Genomic DNA, 17111 nt, shown 5'->3' on the forward strand with positions numbered 1-17111 from the left:
ACAAAGAGAGAAAGACACAGAGAAGAAGATAGACAGAAGAGAGAGAGAGAGAGAGAGAGGAGAGAGAGAGAGAGAGAGAGAGAGAGAAGAGAGAGAGAGGAAGAAACAGAAAAACACAGAGAAAAAAAACACATCACAGAGAGAAGCAGAAAGAGAGTTCCAGGAAATGATCCAGAGATACCCAGAGATACAGAGAGATAAGGAGATAAAAAAGAGACCTGGACAAGAGGCCCACAGAAATGTAGAATGATCCACAGAGAGGCACAGACACAGGGCATCTAGTCCAACTCTTCTCCTCCCTTCCCCGCCTCCCACCCAGATTCTCTCCTGTAAACTGAGACCCAGAGAAGGAGAAATGATTTGCTTGAAATCATATAGTTGGGATTAGAACTCGGGTCTTGAGACTACATAAGCAGCATTGCTCAGTCACCAAATACAGACCATAAAAGAGCTAGGAACTACCTTGGAGATCATCTAGTCCTTCCTCTCATTTTGCAGAGGGGGAAAAGAGATCCAGAGAAGGGGCCGTGTGGTTCACTCAATATTTGAAGCCGGTGATTGCATCCCAATAATTACATGAACTTACATGACATTTTCTCCTTTCCATTTCCTCCTCTGGCCCTCCATCACTCCATGAGATAGGCGTTATTTCTCACCATTCCTGTTTATTAGCATCCCCACCGCCATCAATCAGCATCATCATCACCACTTATGGACACCATCATCCCCATTTTATAGATGAGAAAACCAGGATTCAGGGAAATGAAAATAACTTGGCTAAGATCACACAGCATGGGAATGGAAGAGTCGGGCTTTAGAAGCAGGCCTTTCCGCCCCCAAGGCCAGAGTTGTCTTTATTCTGTCCCAATGCCCTCTTGCTGTCTCTTCCTTCAAGCTCAATTCCCTCAAGCTACCTTGATATAAAATGGTTTCTACAGGAGAGCTGGAAGAAGCAGAAGACAAGACTTAAGAATCCAGGTCTCCCTCCTCTGGGAGCACTCACTCTTCTTGTTGCTGAGTCTCTTCCTGAATCAGATGCTCCTGGTGGGGTCTGACCAGGACTTCTGTCCTCCCAGGGTGGGAGATTGGAGGCAGGGTGGGGCTTGGGGGATTCCCCAGTGGCAAGGGCCCTACCAAGACCACAGCCATTGGTCCTAGGCCGTTAGGGCTGGAGAAGACTGAGGCTTGAAGGCTCTCTTGTGTCCAGCTTCTCTGCATTTTACAAATGGGGAAAGCGTGCAGCAAGTTAGCCCTGAAGGCTGCCTGGGCTCTCCCATGTGCCCTAAGGCAGAGAAGTATTAGTGAAGAAAGATAGAAATAGTTGGCACGATGGGCTTTTAAAATGTGTGCGCCTAAGGTTGGGCACCGAGGCATTAGTGCAGGGGGAGTTCCACTGATTTCAAATTCCACTGATTGTTCTGGTGTCAGAGGTCCTGGGTTCAAATTCTTTCTCGATGATTGTGTGGTCCTCTCTGGAACTTCCTTATCTGTAAAATGAGCGCATGAGGTGAGTTAGCCTTGAAGGTCCTTTCTCATTTGAAATCTATACTCCTCCTTACTACTATGGGCCGCTAGACCTGGAGTCAGGAGGATCTGCATTCAAATCTGACCTCAGACACTCAGTAGCTATGTGACCCTGGACAAGTCACTTTACCCTGTTTGCCTCAGTTTCCTCATCTGTCAAATAAGGTGCAGAAGGAAATGGTAAATCCCTCCAGTATCCCTGCCAAGAATACCCAAGAGTCTAAATGATAGAAAAATACTATCCAAAGTAATTTGTCAGTAGTAATAGTAGTAGTAATAGTTGTAATAGTAGTAGTAGTAGTAGTAGTAATAGTTGTAATAGTACTACTTGTAGTAGTAGTGGTAGTAGTAGTAGTAGTAGCAGTAGTAGTAGTAATAATTGTAATAGTAGTAGTAGTAGTAACAGTACTAGTAGGATTGTAGTAGTAGTAGTAGTAGTGGTAGTAGTAGTAGTAATAGTAATAGTAGTATTTTAGTACTATGTGACACCAGGAAAGTCACTTGCCTTCTCTGACCTTCCTTTCCCACTTTTTAAAAATGAGGGTGCAGGACTAGATAATTTCTAAAGCTCATCTGTCTTTCAGATCTTATGCCCCAAGAATCACAAAGCCTTTTTTTCTATCGGTATTTTTTAATTAGTTAATTGAAATGTTTTATATAATCATTTATAATACATAATTCTTTTGAAAAACATTCACACGCTTTGACAATTTCTGCATCAGAGAATGGCTCCACATCACACGTATTTATGTCAGCTCCCTGTACTTCTTGCATATCAATCTTTTATCTGCGTGATTTGATTCAATTTTTTTCCCAGTATTTTTCTGATGCTATCTGCTTTGATTCTGTTCTTCGAGGCCTTTAATTACGTCTAATTAAAACTGTCTTTCTTGTCTCTTAGAATCAACTTTATCACTTATTTTCCATCATTATGAAAAGTGTATGTTTTTGTTCTCTTTAATTTTTATTATATAACTCTTTATCTTTAGGCCGTGTAGCCACGTGGAGCTCATTTTAGTAAATGATATAAGATGCTTGTCTAAATCTAATTTCCGCCCAACTGCTTTCCAGTTTCAGTGGTTCTAATCTTAGGGATGTGGGCTAAGTGAGTATTTAGACTGAGGATGGGGTGGGACTGGGGGACTCCCACGCCCTGGGGAGGAGAGGAGAGGGAGGACTGTCATGTCCAAAGGTCCATTCCATCTGTGTCTTCCTTGACGTTGCGCCCTCTGCCCTGCACTTGGTTCGAGTGTGTCAGCATGTTGGTGATTCTCCTCAACTGTGTCACCCTGGGCATGTACCAGCCATGTGAGGACATGGATTGTCTGTCTGACCGCTGCAAGATCCTGCAGGTAAGCTTGGTCTCCCGGGCCCACTTGATCATTGGATGCTGGTCCACATAACCAGGATGTAGCATGAGGGTCCCACCTGCACAGGGAAACTGGGCCTTATGGGAGGGGTTGTTGGGGGGAGATAAGTCCACTTCCTCATCACCCACTTATATTTAAAGAGCTCTACTAGGTGGCTTAATGACCTAGAGTCAGGAATACTTGAGTTCAAATCTAGTCTCAGATATGTACTAGTTGTGTGATCTTGTGCAAGTCACTTCACACTGTTTGCCTCAGTTTCTCCTCTATAAATGAGCTGGAGAAGGAAATAACAAACACTTCGGTATCTTTCCAAGAGAACCCCAAACTGGGTCCCCAACGAATTGTTGGATATACCTGAACAACAGACCCGTGCTATGTGGGACATCAATAAAGGGGTTAAGAAAATCCGTCCCTTCTCTAGCTGTATACAGACAGTCCAATTCAACAGTTAGTAAGCACCTACTGTGTGCACAGACTTGTGACTAAGAGCTGGATGATACAATAGATAATGGGATCTTAGATTTGGAGCTGGAAGAGACTTCTCACTTTGCAGTTGGAGAAACTGAGGCAAACAAGCAGGATCATATAATCAGAGATTTTGGTCTTCAGGGGACTTCAGAGGCCATCCAATCTACCGTCCTCCTCCCCAGCATTTTGGGGTCCTGGGGTTATTACCGGGGGTACACAGAGATGAGAAGTCACCTGGTCCCTGCCCTGTTAGGGGAGAGCATGGCAGTCTGCAGGACCCCGTAAGGGTGCCAGTCTGATGAATAGTGCTGGAGCCCCAGAATGAGTGGGTAATAGGGGCAGGGGGGGAGTGTTTCAGTAGGAGGCAGAAGCGTGGACCCTGTCAGACTCAGCATAGCCCATGGTGAGGGAAACCCAGGGCTGGGACCCTACACAGGCAGGCGGAGAGCGGGTACGGTCAGCCCTGGTTCCCACTCCTAGGGGCCTCCCAGTCCCCCTATTCTCCACCTCTCAATCTGAGACTGCTCTCACCTCCACTCATACCTCTGCCCTTCCTGTCTCCTCCCTCCCCCTTCACTCCTTGCAGGTTTTTGACGACTTCATCTTCATCTTCTTTGCCATGGAGATGGTGCTGAAGATGGTAGCCCTGGGGATTTTTGGCAGGAAGTGTTACCTGGGGGACACCTGGAACCGGCTGGATTTCTTCATTGTGATGGCCGGGTAGGTCTCAAGCCTTGTGGTCTCTCGCCTGGACAGGGATGGTGGCTGGGGCTGGAAGGGGGAGGGAGGCCGGCCAGGGGCCTTGTGGGTAATTGATCCTCACCCTTTCCTGGCGACCATGAAACGATCAGAGCCTGATGAGAACGTCTGGTCCTTCACCTGTGGCAGCGTGGGGAGGGGAATAGAGCCTCCCAAACATTAGTTGGTTCCAAAAAATACAACTTTAGATGGAACGATATTATTAAGGTATCAGTGCCCTAAAATGAGGGATGTGATGGAGGGACTCGGTCACAAAGTCTCAATCATTTATTGTGTAGATTGTATCACAATGACTTTTATCAATCCCGTTCCAAGGCTGAGCTGGTCCAATGCATCCCACACATGTGATAGGGAGACGACATCTTTGTGAAAAAGAGATCAGCTGGATGGTGTAGTGGGAAGAACAATGGGCCTGTGGGCAAGAGTATCTGAGTCCAGTTTGTCCTTAGGCACTAGCTGTGTGACCGTGGGCAAGTGATTTAGTCCTGATTGCTGAAAATCAGAGAGATAGAGACAGAGAGAGGAGAGTCCTAGTGGACCACATATTCAGTATGAACTTGTTTATTGATCATATAGAAAGTCTGGTGAATAAATTTGATCTTAAAACAAATGAGAAGACTCGGGAGTCCAAAACGATGGAGCCGAGAATTCTGTTCTTCTCTTTCCTTATCATTTTACCTCCTGAGGATTTGGGCCCAATAATACATTTGAGGAAGAACACAGACTGGAGAGTATATAGAATCAGGAGAAAGGAAACTCAAGTATTCTGTTTGAATACGTCAACCTGTAGAGAAGCGACTGCTTACCATGGATCTGAGCTGCCTTCAAGCCCTTGACGGGTGGTCACGTGGGGGAGACGTTAGCCTGGTTCTTCTTGGACCTGGAAGGCAGATCCAGGTATTGGGCAAAGCTCCCTAACACTCAGAGCTACCCCAGAGCCAGTGCCCTGTCTGCTAAGTGGTGAGCTCTCCCTCGCCAGAGGTTTTCAGGTATTTGCTGAAGGTTTTGTAGAGGAGGTCCCAGTTCTGAGCTGGAGGAGACCTCAGCAGTCTTCTAGTACTTTTACAGATGAGGAAACTGAGAGCCAGGGAAGAGAAGTGACTTGTGTAAGGTCACACAAGTAGTTGTAAGTGGGAAGTCCCTCCCCACTCTGAGATTCTGTGAGTGACATCCAGGTGGTTTCCATTTTGATTATTTTTGATTTGTTCTAATTGAGAATCTACTTAAATTAGTTCAAAAGGGTTCGGAATCAGGAGACCCGAGTTAAATGACTGCCTATGTGACCTTGGGCTGATCACTTAACCTCCGTTTATTCCTATGAAAAATGGCGATCACACTCTTTGTATGCTCTTTTCCAAAGGAAGCGCGCACACTCTAAATCTTAAAGGGTTAGAGAAATGTGACTCCTGCTCATCTGGTACCAGCCAGAGCTCTCTCTTCCCTGCCTCCCGCCGACCCACAGAATGTCAGTCACAGCTGGAAGGGGCCCCTCCGAGATAATTCACTTCCAAACTAGGACGGTCGTTTCACTGAGGTCCAGAGTGGTTCAAAGTCACACAGTTAAGCGCAGCAGCTGGCTCCAAGGCACGTGATTTTGGGGACAGTGGGTCCACGCAGGCAAGCCGGCCAAAAGCTCCATTGTAGCCTGAGGTTATTGATCCAGCTTCTCAGGGGCATGAGGTATCCCATAGGAGTGAAACTTCATAATAACCAAGGCAGCGAATGGAAAAACATTTAGAATTTTACTCACGATTTACAGAAATCTTAAAAAAAATATCTACTCACTTCCCTGCCTTAGTAGGCAGATTATACACAATATAGACTTTAACCTTTCCTTGGCGATTCAGAATCCTCGCTCTGAATGTCAGTAGAACTTAATACAGTGACTCTTCCCGGGCTGTTGGAGCTGTTGACTAGCACAGCTGTATCTGAGTTATTGACCAGCACAACTGGGTGAGGTCTTTGTACATCCATTTGTGGCTAAACTGAATGGCTCCTCCCTGCTGGCTTTTTATTATTGTTGAGGTTTCTTCTGCCTCCTCCTCAGCCGTCAGCTGTCAGCGCTCGCTGCTCCGGATGGGACTCTGGCAAGCAAGCGGCCTCTCTCGGCGCCTTTAATCTGCAGTGTATTGTAAGTTAGGGGCCTCAAGGTTGCTAGAGGAACCAGAGAATAAAATGGGCTTCGTTTTCTATATAAGAGACTCTGCCCCTCTCCTATGGAGAAAAGCACATGGGCTTTGTTAGAGCTATTTTCCTGATCTTTCTTTTTTAACTAAAAAATCTCCGAGCATTGAGATAGGACTTGGAAAAATAATGTAGTACGGTTCTGTCATTTTACATACGGGGAAGCGGGAGCAAAGAGAGTTAGTCGGTCAGCAAGCGAGCGATTGTTGGGTGGTTATTTTGTGCCGAGCATTAGGGGTACAAAGAAAGGCTAAATTTGGTTTCTGCCCTCGAGAAGCTCACAGGCTGGTGGGAAAATAACACGTGTATAATCAGGGATGCAGAAGAGAGAGAGAAGATGGAAAGTAACCTCAGGAGGAGGGGAGAGGAGCTGGGGCTTGGAGGAGGAAGCGGGGAGACTGAGAAGCGAGGATGAGGACTCGGGAGCCAATAAGGGCAGAGGCAGAGATAGTGGATGGAGGGCCATGTGGGAGGAGAAGCTTAGCTAGGAATGAAAGGGCAAAGAACTGGAATGGTGGGGCTCTGAAGCCGAGGGTGGTCTGTCTGAGGGAACAGGGAGCCAGTGGAATTCTGGGAGGGCATTGACTTCAATTTAGGAAAATCGCTAGCTACTGAGTTAAGGAAAGATCCCCCCTCTTCCCATTAGAAGACTCTTATTGCAAGAGTTCAAGTGAAGGTAATTGGGCCCTGGTTGGGCTTTAGGTCTGTAGGTACTAAGTAGGATCAGGACTTGAACTCACATCCTGTGACAAGGAACTAGTGCTCCCTTCCCCCATTACATATTGCGCGCTCGTTCTCTCTCTCTGTCTCTGACTCTCTGTCTCTCTGTCTCTGACTCTCTGTCTCTCTGTCTCTCTTTGTAATGATCTTGCTCCCATTTCCTTTTTTTTTTTTCTTTTTGGCAAGGCAATTGGGGTTAGGTGATGTGCCAAGAGTTACACAGCTAGTAACTGTTAAATATCTGAGGTGGGCTTTGAACTCAGGTCCCTTTGACTCAAAGGACCACTTCTATTATCCATCTATCTACCTGTCTTTCTGTTTATCTGTTGTCTGTCTATCTCTTCCATTTATCTGTCTGTCTATCCATCTGTCTGTCTCTTCTATTTATCTACCTACCTATCTTTCTGTCTATCTGTCCATCCATCCATCTATCTATCCCTCCCTCCCTTCCTCCCTCCATCATCTATCTATCTATCTATCAATCATCTATCTATCCATGTATGTATGTATGTATGTATGTATGTATGTATGTATCTATCTATCTATCTATCACTCAGTTCCTTGAGGGGCAGGCTTTGTTTTATCCTTGGATCCCAGCATCCATCACAGGTGCTAGCACATAGTAGGTGCTTATTCCATTTGTTGGGAGTCTCCAAGACTGGCTTGGCTGAGACTGGACAAGTCCCCGCTTGTTCTTGCCTGTGCCCTTGGAAGGTCCTGAGTGTGCCCTGTGCTGGGCTGGTTGGCAGAAGCTGGTCTCCCAGGCAGATGATTTATTTATAAGGATCACTCATCAATGGTTTTGCCTTCATCTGAAAGCCTTCCTTGAATGCCCGCTGGGTGCCTGGCACTGGCTCACCAGGCCTTCGAAGAAAAGAAAAGCATCTCACTTCATCATTAGTCATAAGCATAGAATGTCAGCGCGGGAAGGGACTTTAGTGTCACCTGCTTCCACTCCTTCTTTTTACGGAGAGGAAAGTAAGATCTCAGAGAGGCAAGGGACTGCTGTAGGTCACAGAGCCCATCTGCTTGATATAGAAGCAGAAGACTGGGGGCTAGCCCTTTTCTTGTTTTTGGTGGGGAAACTGAGGCCTCAAAGGGCAATTCATGATGCCATGGCTTGGTTCCCAAGAAATGAGTTGGCAGAAATCTGACCACTGGATAGATACTGGATAGTATAGTTACTGGTTTTTGTTTCTGTTTTTATTTTTGTTTTTGTTTGGTTTTAAATGAGAGGAAGTACGATGTAGTAGAAGGGGTAGCACCTGAGGACCTGGGGGCACTCCCTGAGGTGGCCCACTTTCATATTTTTAGAATATGGGATGGCGATTAGATCATGTGAACCACCAAGGTCCCTTTTAAAACCAGGAGCACAAGTTACAGATTTCCAGAGTGACAACCTGTGGTTACGGGGTCCTTGGAAATTCTGTCCCTTCAAGACACGCTCCAGTGATAAGACCCATCTCAAGCGTCATTTCCTCCAGGAAGTCTTCCCACATTAACATTATCTATGGTCTATTATATTTCATTTATTTCATTAACATTTTTGAATTCCCTTTTAACCTGTTCAGTTGCTGCAGTTGAGGGAACATGACACACACAGTCTAGCTCAATGGCCCCCTTCCCTCTGTTAGAAACTCGGCGTTGACCACCCGTCCATGCAGTTACTTTAGCTTGCTGAGTGGGTGCTCTTTACTCATCATTTCATTTCTCACAAGATGGGAGAAGGCAGGCTACTTTACAGATGGGGAAACTGAGGCTTAGGGAAGGGAAGTGGCCAAGAGAGGGAGGCCATTTGACTCTTAGGATTATAGGCTTATGATCTCAGAGGTCATCTCTGAGGAAGTGACTTGCCCAAGGTCACAGGCTAGTGTCAGAGGGTTCCAGGTGATCCAAGCCACAGTTCCTGTACTTTCTACCCGCTGCTGTCTCCCTCTGACACCTACAAGTCCTAGGAGCCCGGAGCCTTTACCCACGGGAGGGCAGGCCCGCTGACTCAGCAGGTTCTTCATTAGCTGTACCACCTGGCCCAGGAGGTATTCTGGGGCCAATGACTTAGTCAAATGCGACAGCTGGAGCATCCATGAAGAAAATTGGTGTGAGGGGAAGCTGGAGCAGTAGTGAGAGTCTGATCACTGGCAAGAGGCGCCAAGGTCACACAGCTGTCAAGGAGGAGAGGCTCAGGTCTGGCGTGCTTTGTGCCCACTTCAGAGGGGTCAGAGAAGTTGGTGGAGAGGCCCGTGTGAGATGTTTTAGGAATAGAAGCAGTTGTTCTCCTCATTGTGTTCTTCTGCTAGAGCTTTGATGGGGGAGGATGGTGGGAACAGCCCCAGAGCCATGCAGGTCCCCTCTGGAGCACAGGAGAAGAGCCCAAGGGGAAGCTTCAGAGAGAAAGGGGAACATCGAGGCAGAGCGTGGGAATCTCCATCTTCCTCTTCTCTATCATCTCGCCCGGTATCTGACAGAGAAATAGTCATTGGCCAAGACCCACCTTGTCCCCTGTTCCTCCAAACGGGAGATCTCTCTGTCCTTCCCAGCTGCCACTTTCTCCTCTTCACCTCAATCTTCTTGGGGGCTCTCTGGGCCTTGTTCTTCCCATTCAAAAGCACTCCCTTTCTTTCTCCCAGCTCCCCCTTTTCTACTCCCCCTTCCTGCTTTCCTCTAATCTCCCCTCCCCCTCACACCTGGTGTGCCACAGAGGCCTCCAGGATTCTGTTTATTCAATGGTCAATGTGCCGTTTCCTGGGCAACAGGAACTGATGATTCCCAGAATGCTTTTTTTCCCTTTCCCGTCGGCCGTGCCCTACCCTCAAGCACCCCCATCCCAATCCAGAGACTCCCTGAAAATTAGAGTTTAGACTACTGAGTCCATCCAATATAATCCCATTCAAGAATATTAGCTACAACCTCCCTGACTGCTTCCACTTGAATACGTTGGAAGGGAAGGGGGCTCCCACAAAGAATGGACAAATCTAATTTTTAGAAATTTGTTCCTTATTTTGAATTTAAATCTATGCTCCTTCAAATTTTGCACTTGGTTGTCCCTGAAATGTATTCCCCTCTATATCTGTTTGCTTAGAATCACTGTTTTTTTTTTTTTTTAAAGACTCAGCTCAAATTCTATCTCCTGCAGGATTACTTTCCTAGTTCTCCCCCAAGATGTAAATGCCTCCTCCATAAATTACCTCAAATTTACTTAGTGTAAATGCAAACCCACTTTATGTGTTTATGTATATGTACACACACATACATATATGTGTTTACACACACATTTATCACCTCCCCTCTTTCTATCCATTCACTAACCTATCCATGTATCTAGCCATCTATCTTTCCATCCTTCTTTCTTTCTTTCTATCTGTCTGTCTGTCTATCTATCTATCTGTCTGTCTGTCTGTCTATTTAACAAGCTGTCCATCCTCTCATCTATCCCTCTATCTACATCCATCCATTTCTCTCTTTCTCTATCCATCAATCCATCTATCTAGCTATACACCAATTCAAGGATCCATCCAGCAACCCATGTATTCATTTATCTATCCATCTATCTCTATTTATCCATCTATCATTTCTATCTATCTATCTGTCTATTCACCTGTCCATTAATGTATTCATCCACTCATCTACCCATCTATCTATATACATCCATGTCTCTCTGTCTATCCACCCATATATCCATTCGTGGATCCATCCAACAATCTATGTATTCATTTATCTACCCATCTATTTATATCCATCTCTCCTATCTCTCTCTCTCTTCCTCTCCTTCCCTCTCTTCTCCCTCCCCCCATCAAGGATAACAGTCCTTGAACTCCCTGTCTCACAGAGTTGTGGGGAAACTACTTTATAGAAAGTAGCAGCAGATGCTGGGGCCCTAACTGGCTCCCCTCCCCAACCTCTTAGCATCATGGACTGAAAGCTAAGAGGAACCTTGAGAGCAGCACAGCCCAGTCCTCTCACTTTACAGAAAAGGAAAATGAGGCTTTGAGAGGAGAATGCCCTCTAGATAGGAATGGTAAAGCTCTGATTTGAGCCCAGGTCCCCTGTCTTCAATCCTCTGCTCACTCTTACCGCTTCTTCCCGGCAGCCTTCTGCCTTCCTGAGCTGCTCATCAAGCACTTTCCTGGTGTAACAGACACTTCACAGAAGCTCTGCTCAGGAGCCAAAGGGGTGGGAGGTTGAAGACCCCAGAGACTGTTATTTTTGGTTCCTGTCTTTTCTTGATTTCCTTGATCGCTCCAGCACCACCGAGGGTGGACAGCGCCCTGATCTCCTTTTCAGCAGATGGTTCATTGGCAAAGAGCACTAGCTGGAGATTCAGGCTAAAGTTCCTTAGAATCAGTGCAGCAGCAGGCATTTCTTAGTGCTCGCTGCCCATAGCTGGAGAAAGAGTCCCTGTTCTCATGTCTCTTGGGGGATATGACAGGTGTGCACGCACTGAAATATATACTGAATAAATAGAAATAATTCAAAGTGCTTTGAGAAGCAGGGGCTGACAGAGGTTTTTTTTGGGGGAGCAGATGAGGTTTTATGCAAAAGGGAGCAAGTGATCTGAGCCTGGTGGAGGGGAGGAGGGAGAGCATTCCAGGCAAGGAGCTCAACCAGTACAAAAGTATAAAGAGGAGAGAGAGGAACAGAGAGAAGTCTACTGTAGGTGGACTATAGATTATTGCAAGGAGAATAAAGTATAATGAGGTTGGAAAAGGAGTTGGAACTGGTCTGTCAAAGGCTTTAAAGACCAAATACTTAAGTTTATTATATTTGAGTATTAGGGAGCCACTAGAGTTTGTTGAGTGGGAGAGTGACATGTCAGACTTTCAAGTAAGGAGAATCATTTTGGTGCTTGCCAGCTGAATGACCCTAGACAAGTCACAATCTTGATAGGTGCAAACCTGCAGGTTTGAGGTTTGAGGATGCAGAGTTTGGAGTTAGTGCACTTGGTTTGGATCCTGGTTTTGTCAAAGAGATTTTGGTCAAATCCCTTTCTAAGGATCAAAGTTTTATCATCTTTGAAATAAGAGGTTGGAATTCAAAGCCTCTGAGGTCAGCTCCAGCTCTAAATAATGAAGAAGAAGATGAAGATGAAGGAGAAGGAAAAGAAGAAGAAGGTGGGAGAGAAGGAGGAGAAGGAGGAAGAAAAAGGAGGAGGAAGAGAAAGAAAAGGAGAAGAAAAAGATGAAGATGAAAGAGGAAGAGAAAAAGGAAGAGGAGAAAGAGTTAGAAGAAGGAAGAGGAGGAGGAGAAAGAAAAAAGATGAAGAAAAAGAAGAGGAGAAGGAGGAGGAAGAAGAAGAAGCATTTTAGAGTGCTCTATGGTTTACAAAATTCTTTATTCAATGTTATTCTTTTAATCCTTCCAACAATTCTGTGAACTAGATACTATCATTTATCCCCATTTTACCATTGAGGAAATTGAGGCAGACAGATTCATACAGCTATTGTCTATATTTGAATGCAGGTCTTCCTGAGTCCAGGTTCAGTTCCCTATCTTCTGTGCCAGTTATAATCCTAAATCTATGATCCTATGATAGTCTCATTCCTCTTTGAACCCTGGATTGGATTCAAACTGGGGCTGGTATCCCCTCTGCCATCTTCTTTACAGGAAACTTGTGAGGATTCAGTGACATCCAGAACAGAAGTGTTTGGTAACCAGTAATTTGTTTAGTTAATTTTCAGTCCAACTCTCCCTGACCCCACTTAGGGTTTTCTTGGCTAAGATACTGGACCGCTTTGCCATTTCCTTCTCCAAGTCATCATAAAGATAAGAAAATTGAGTGACTTGCCCAGAGTCACAGCTAGTGAGGGAGGATTTGCACTCAGGAAGATCAGTCTTTCTGACTCCAGACTCAACATTCTTAAATGTATTACTTTGATGCTTTGTAAGATGTGTGGTCTCATCAATGTGAGCCTGTCCCTTCACTGATGAAAATTGCAGCCCCTCCTAGCCTTTGTGAATCGACTTCCCCTTCACAACTGATTGGGGCTGCAGAAAGTCTTTCCCTGATGGTCCAAGTTGGGGAGACGAGACTCTGGGAGGTCTTGTCCCGACACCAGATGCCCAGTCTGTCGCTAGGCCGATTCTGAAGTCTCCCCGGTTTAGTGGGAGCCTGCCCAGGCTTGAGATCAGCTGGCACAGTCCCTGAGAGTCCAAGTCACCTCCAAGCTACGTTACAGCAATAAACGTCAGCTATTATTAATCCTGAGATTTATCCTAAATTGGAAATATATTTTCCTAAAGTGACTGGCTGCAGGCCATTTTCCCCTTCCCCCACGTCCTAAAAAAGCTTCTTTTAAAAGCTTCCATAAATCAATATGGATCTTACATTAATGGAATCCCCTCCCCCCAGAACTAGACTTAATACTTCCTAGATAGAACAGTCAGATGGCTGAATGGAAACAAAATGGGCCCAAATCCTGGCTCTGCCACTTCCTAGATGTGTGACGTTGGCCAAGTGACTTCACTTCTCTGAAAAACAGACTGTGATCCCAGAATCACCTGCCCTGAAGGACTGATGGGAGAATTAGACAGAATGAGGATGGGGAATCTCCCTGCAAACTTCTAAGTGCTGTCCCTAGGAGAGCAACCATTGCTGTCCTTCGTGGGGATTTGCCCATGATTCCAGTGCATTTGTAATTCTACTCGTGTGCCCAATTTTGGCGGTGGCCAGGCCTTGAATGGTGTCTTAACAAGAGCATTATTTCACATCTCTGGAGCAGCATTAGGGCAGGTGGGTTCCAATGTCCTTCCCCCTTCCTGTTCTACCTTATGGGACTAGTTTGCATATCTGTATGTCTCTTGAGTAATGGCTCCATGAGAGTGGGAGTCAAAGGTTGCTCAAAGGTCAATGAACAAGCATTTATTTAGCATTCCTTATGTGTCAAGCAGGATGCTAGGTCTAGAAATGAATGTCTCCGCTCTTCCGAAGCTTCCAACTACATTTAGTAAATTAAACATCAAGCAGTTAATCACATTATAGCTTGGGAGAGAAGACACTAATAGAGGAATCAGGGAAGGCTACTTCAAATAATGTTTTTAAATGAATATCATTAATTAGGATAAAAAGAAACCAACTGTATTAAAATACCGTTATCTGAGTATTAAAAAAATAAAGTTCATGGATTCTGGGTCTATGAACCCCCAGGATTCTTAAATCACTAAGTAGAGAGAGAAGAGGGTCTAGGACGGAGCCTTCAGGAACACCCACAGTTAGGGATGATGAGCCAGAAAAGGAGACTGAGAAAGAATAATCAGCCAGTGAGGAGACAGCTAAGCTCACAAAAAGCCAGAGAAGAGTGGGCATCAAGAAGGAGAGGGTCAATGGTCTTGCGTGCAGTGGAGGGATAAGGATCGGTGAAGGCTAGCTCGTTTGGCGGTTGGTGATGTCACTGATGACTTTGGTGAAGGTCGTTTTGGTTGAGTGACAAAGTGAGAGGTGTCCCTTGCAAAGGATGGTAAAGAGTTGAGGGTGGAAGAAGAAATGAAAGCAGCATGTGAAGATAATTTTTTCCAAGACTGAGAAAGGGGAGGGAGATAGAGAGATGATTACTTGAGGGGATGGTGGAGTCTAAGGGAAAGGTTTTTAATGGTGGAAGAGACAGACATATTTGAAGGCAAAGGGGAAAGAAATAGTAGATAATGATGATTTGATGGCAGGAGGGGGTGGGGAGATGATTGATGATCCATCTGTTGGAAAAGGTGGCTGGAAAGGTTGGAATCAAGGGCAAGGTGGATTGATCCAGGCAAGGAGAAGGGCTTCTCCCTATCATATTGGGAAAATGATGAAGGAGAAAATTTAAAGAAATGTAAAGTTTAAAGTGAAGAAAATAAGAGAAGATGGGACTCCTGTTCAATGGCCTCAATTTTATCTGTAAAGCAGGAGATGAGTTCTTAGCTGGAGGAAATGTGGGAAATTTGAGGAGGGAAAAGAAGGTTTGGAATAGCTTCTGTAGGGAATGAGCTGGAGAATAAGTTAGGAATGAGACGACTGCCTTGCTGCAGTGAGGACCTACTTGAGGATAGAGAGCATAAATTTGTCGTGTTCAATCAGCATGGCTGTGAGTAGGAGCTGAGGAAGCAGATGCTGGGAGGGTTCCAGAGCCAAGGCTTGGCAGCAAATGAGTGGTGAGAGGATAAGGGGAAAAGGGGGAAGATAGCATGGAGATGAAGGCTTACTCTACATTCTAGATTAGAAAGGGAGGAAAGTGAAGGCAGAGTAAGGACAATGGCCTGAGAAAGTACTGAGGGATGGGGAGATCGAAAGGTTAAGAGGGGTGAAACATAGAGAAAGATGGAGTGATGGGAGCTTCTAATTAAGAAAGTGAAACATTTGTGGATAATGAGATTGTGTATGTATGTGTGTTGTCTTTTATGTGTTGTGGGGGAGGGGAGACAGGTCAGAGAGAAAGAGACAAATGGGGAGGGGAGAGAGAGAGAAAGGAAGAGAGGGGAGAGAGAGGGGGGGGAAAGAAGGGGAGAGAGAGAGAGAGAGAGAAGAGAGAGAGAGAGAGAGAGAGGAGAGAGGGGAGAGAGAAAGAGAGAGAGAAGGAGAGAAAGAGGGGAGAGAGGGGAGAGAGAGGAGAGAGAGAGAGAGAGAGAGAGAGAGAGAGAGAGAGAGAGAGAGAGAGAGAGAGAGAGAGAGAGAGAGAGAGAAGAGAGAGAGAGAGAAAGAAAGATAGAGAGAAGGAGAGAGAGAGAGAGGAGACAAGACAGAGACAGAGAGAGACACACAGAGAGACAGACAAAGGTGCATTGAAGGATGAGGTCTAGGATTTAGGAGGATGAGACTTTGGAAGGGTAGGGAATTTCCCAGTATAAAATACAGGAGTTGAGGTGAAGAAAATGGTGAGCCAGATGTCTAATTCTTGAGAAAGGCAAGTGAATCACCTAAAGGCTGCCCTATAAAAATCATTATGATGAAGATTAGGTGGGAAATTTCTATGGATACCAATCAATGGTGGATGTGACTTGTGGATTGTTTGAGCTCAGGAGTTCTGAGCAGCAGGAGGGGGAAAGTCTATCAGATGACTAGACCAAGTCTAACATTAATAGCCCTGCTCTTCTCTCTCTATTCAGGGGAATCTATGAACTTTTAAAATGCTTTGATAACAGCATTTCAATATAATTATATTTTTCTTTAAAATTATACTATTATTACTATCATTATTATATGTTTTAAAAACATTGTTCAGAGCAGCCTTCCCTTATTTCCTCAAATGCTAGCACCCTCTCTCCCAAGCTATCTTGTAATTAACTGTTTGATGTTTAATTGTATTTATATCATATAGATAAAGATATAGGTATAGTTATAAAAGTTTTGATTGAGTGTTAATCAGGAATGGATAGGGTTGAACATTCACAAATCATTTTGGATAGATATAGAGAAATCTCTACCTATCCATCTTGCCATAAACTTGGCGTTAAACTTGGATTGGGGGAGGAATCATAGAACACAGGGTTAGAAATGAAAATTCATAGAACCCTCAATAGCAGAGATGGGAGGGAGTTCTGAATAGAGAATGTTAAAGCTGGTCAGGGCCTTAGAACAGGGAATGTCAGAATTGAAGGGATCTTGGAACAGGGAATGTCAGAGATGGGAGGGAGCTTAGAACAGGGGATGTCAGACCTGAATATCTTCCCAGAGGATCAGCATACTTGTGGAGCACACAGAAACCAACCCATAACTGAATATTTTAGAGGAGACTCTTACAGAACAACTGGCCTTTACTGCATCTTGAAACATTATTGATGCTCTGAAAAGTCCATGCTGTTTAAAGACAATAATAGTATAGCTGCCAATCTTTTATCCACTAGCAAAAGTCGTCTTCCCTTCTTTTTCTGCTTTTTGCTGAGACAATTGGGGTTAAGTGACTTGCCCAGGCTCACATAGCTGGGAAGTGTTAAGTGTCTGAGGCCAGATTTGAACCCAGGTCCTCCTGACTTCAGAGCTGGGGCTCTATTTACTGTGCCACCTAACTGCCCATCCCCTTCTTTTCAATGCCTCTAAATAATAGGTATCATTTCTGATGGCTGCTAGGAAGGTGGCGTGGTAACTTGGGATATAGTTCATCTACTCTCTACTTCTTCATT

The 17111-nt window shown here is 45.1% G+C and overlaps 1 protein-coding gene across 1 annotated transcript in view; it reads left to right on the forward strand.

Moving 5' to 3' along the window:
• Nucleotides 1–2648: 2648 nt before the first annotated feature.
• Nucleotides 2649–17111, forward strand: part of CACNA1I (calcium voltage-gated channel subunit alpha1 I) — a 148864-nt gene continuing 134401 nt past the window's right edge. Inside the window, exons 1-2 of the mRNA XM_051962512.1 lie at nt 2649–2876; nt 3949–4082. Of these exons, the coding sequence (XP_051818472.1) occupies nt 2649–2876; nt 3949–4082 (362 nt within the window). The remainder of the gene's footprint in view (nt 2877–3948; nt 4083–17111) is intronic.

This window comes from Antechinus flavipes, chromosome 5 (genome assembly GCF_016432865.1).
Source record: "Antechinus flavipes isolate AdamAnt ecotype Samford, QLD, Australia chromosome 5, AdamAnt_v2, whole genome shotgun sequence".
Taxonomy (NCBI): Eukaryota; Metazoa; Chordata; class Mammalia; order Dasyuromorphia; family Dasyuridae; genus Antechinus; species Antechinus flavipes.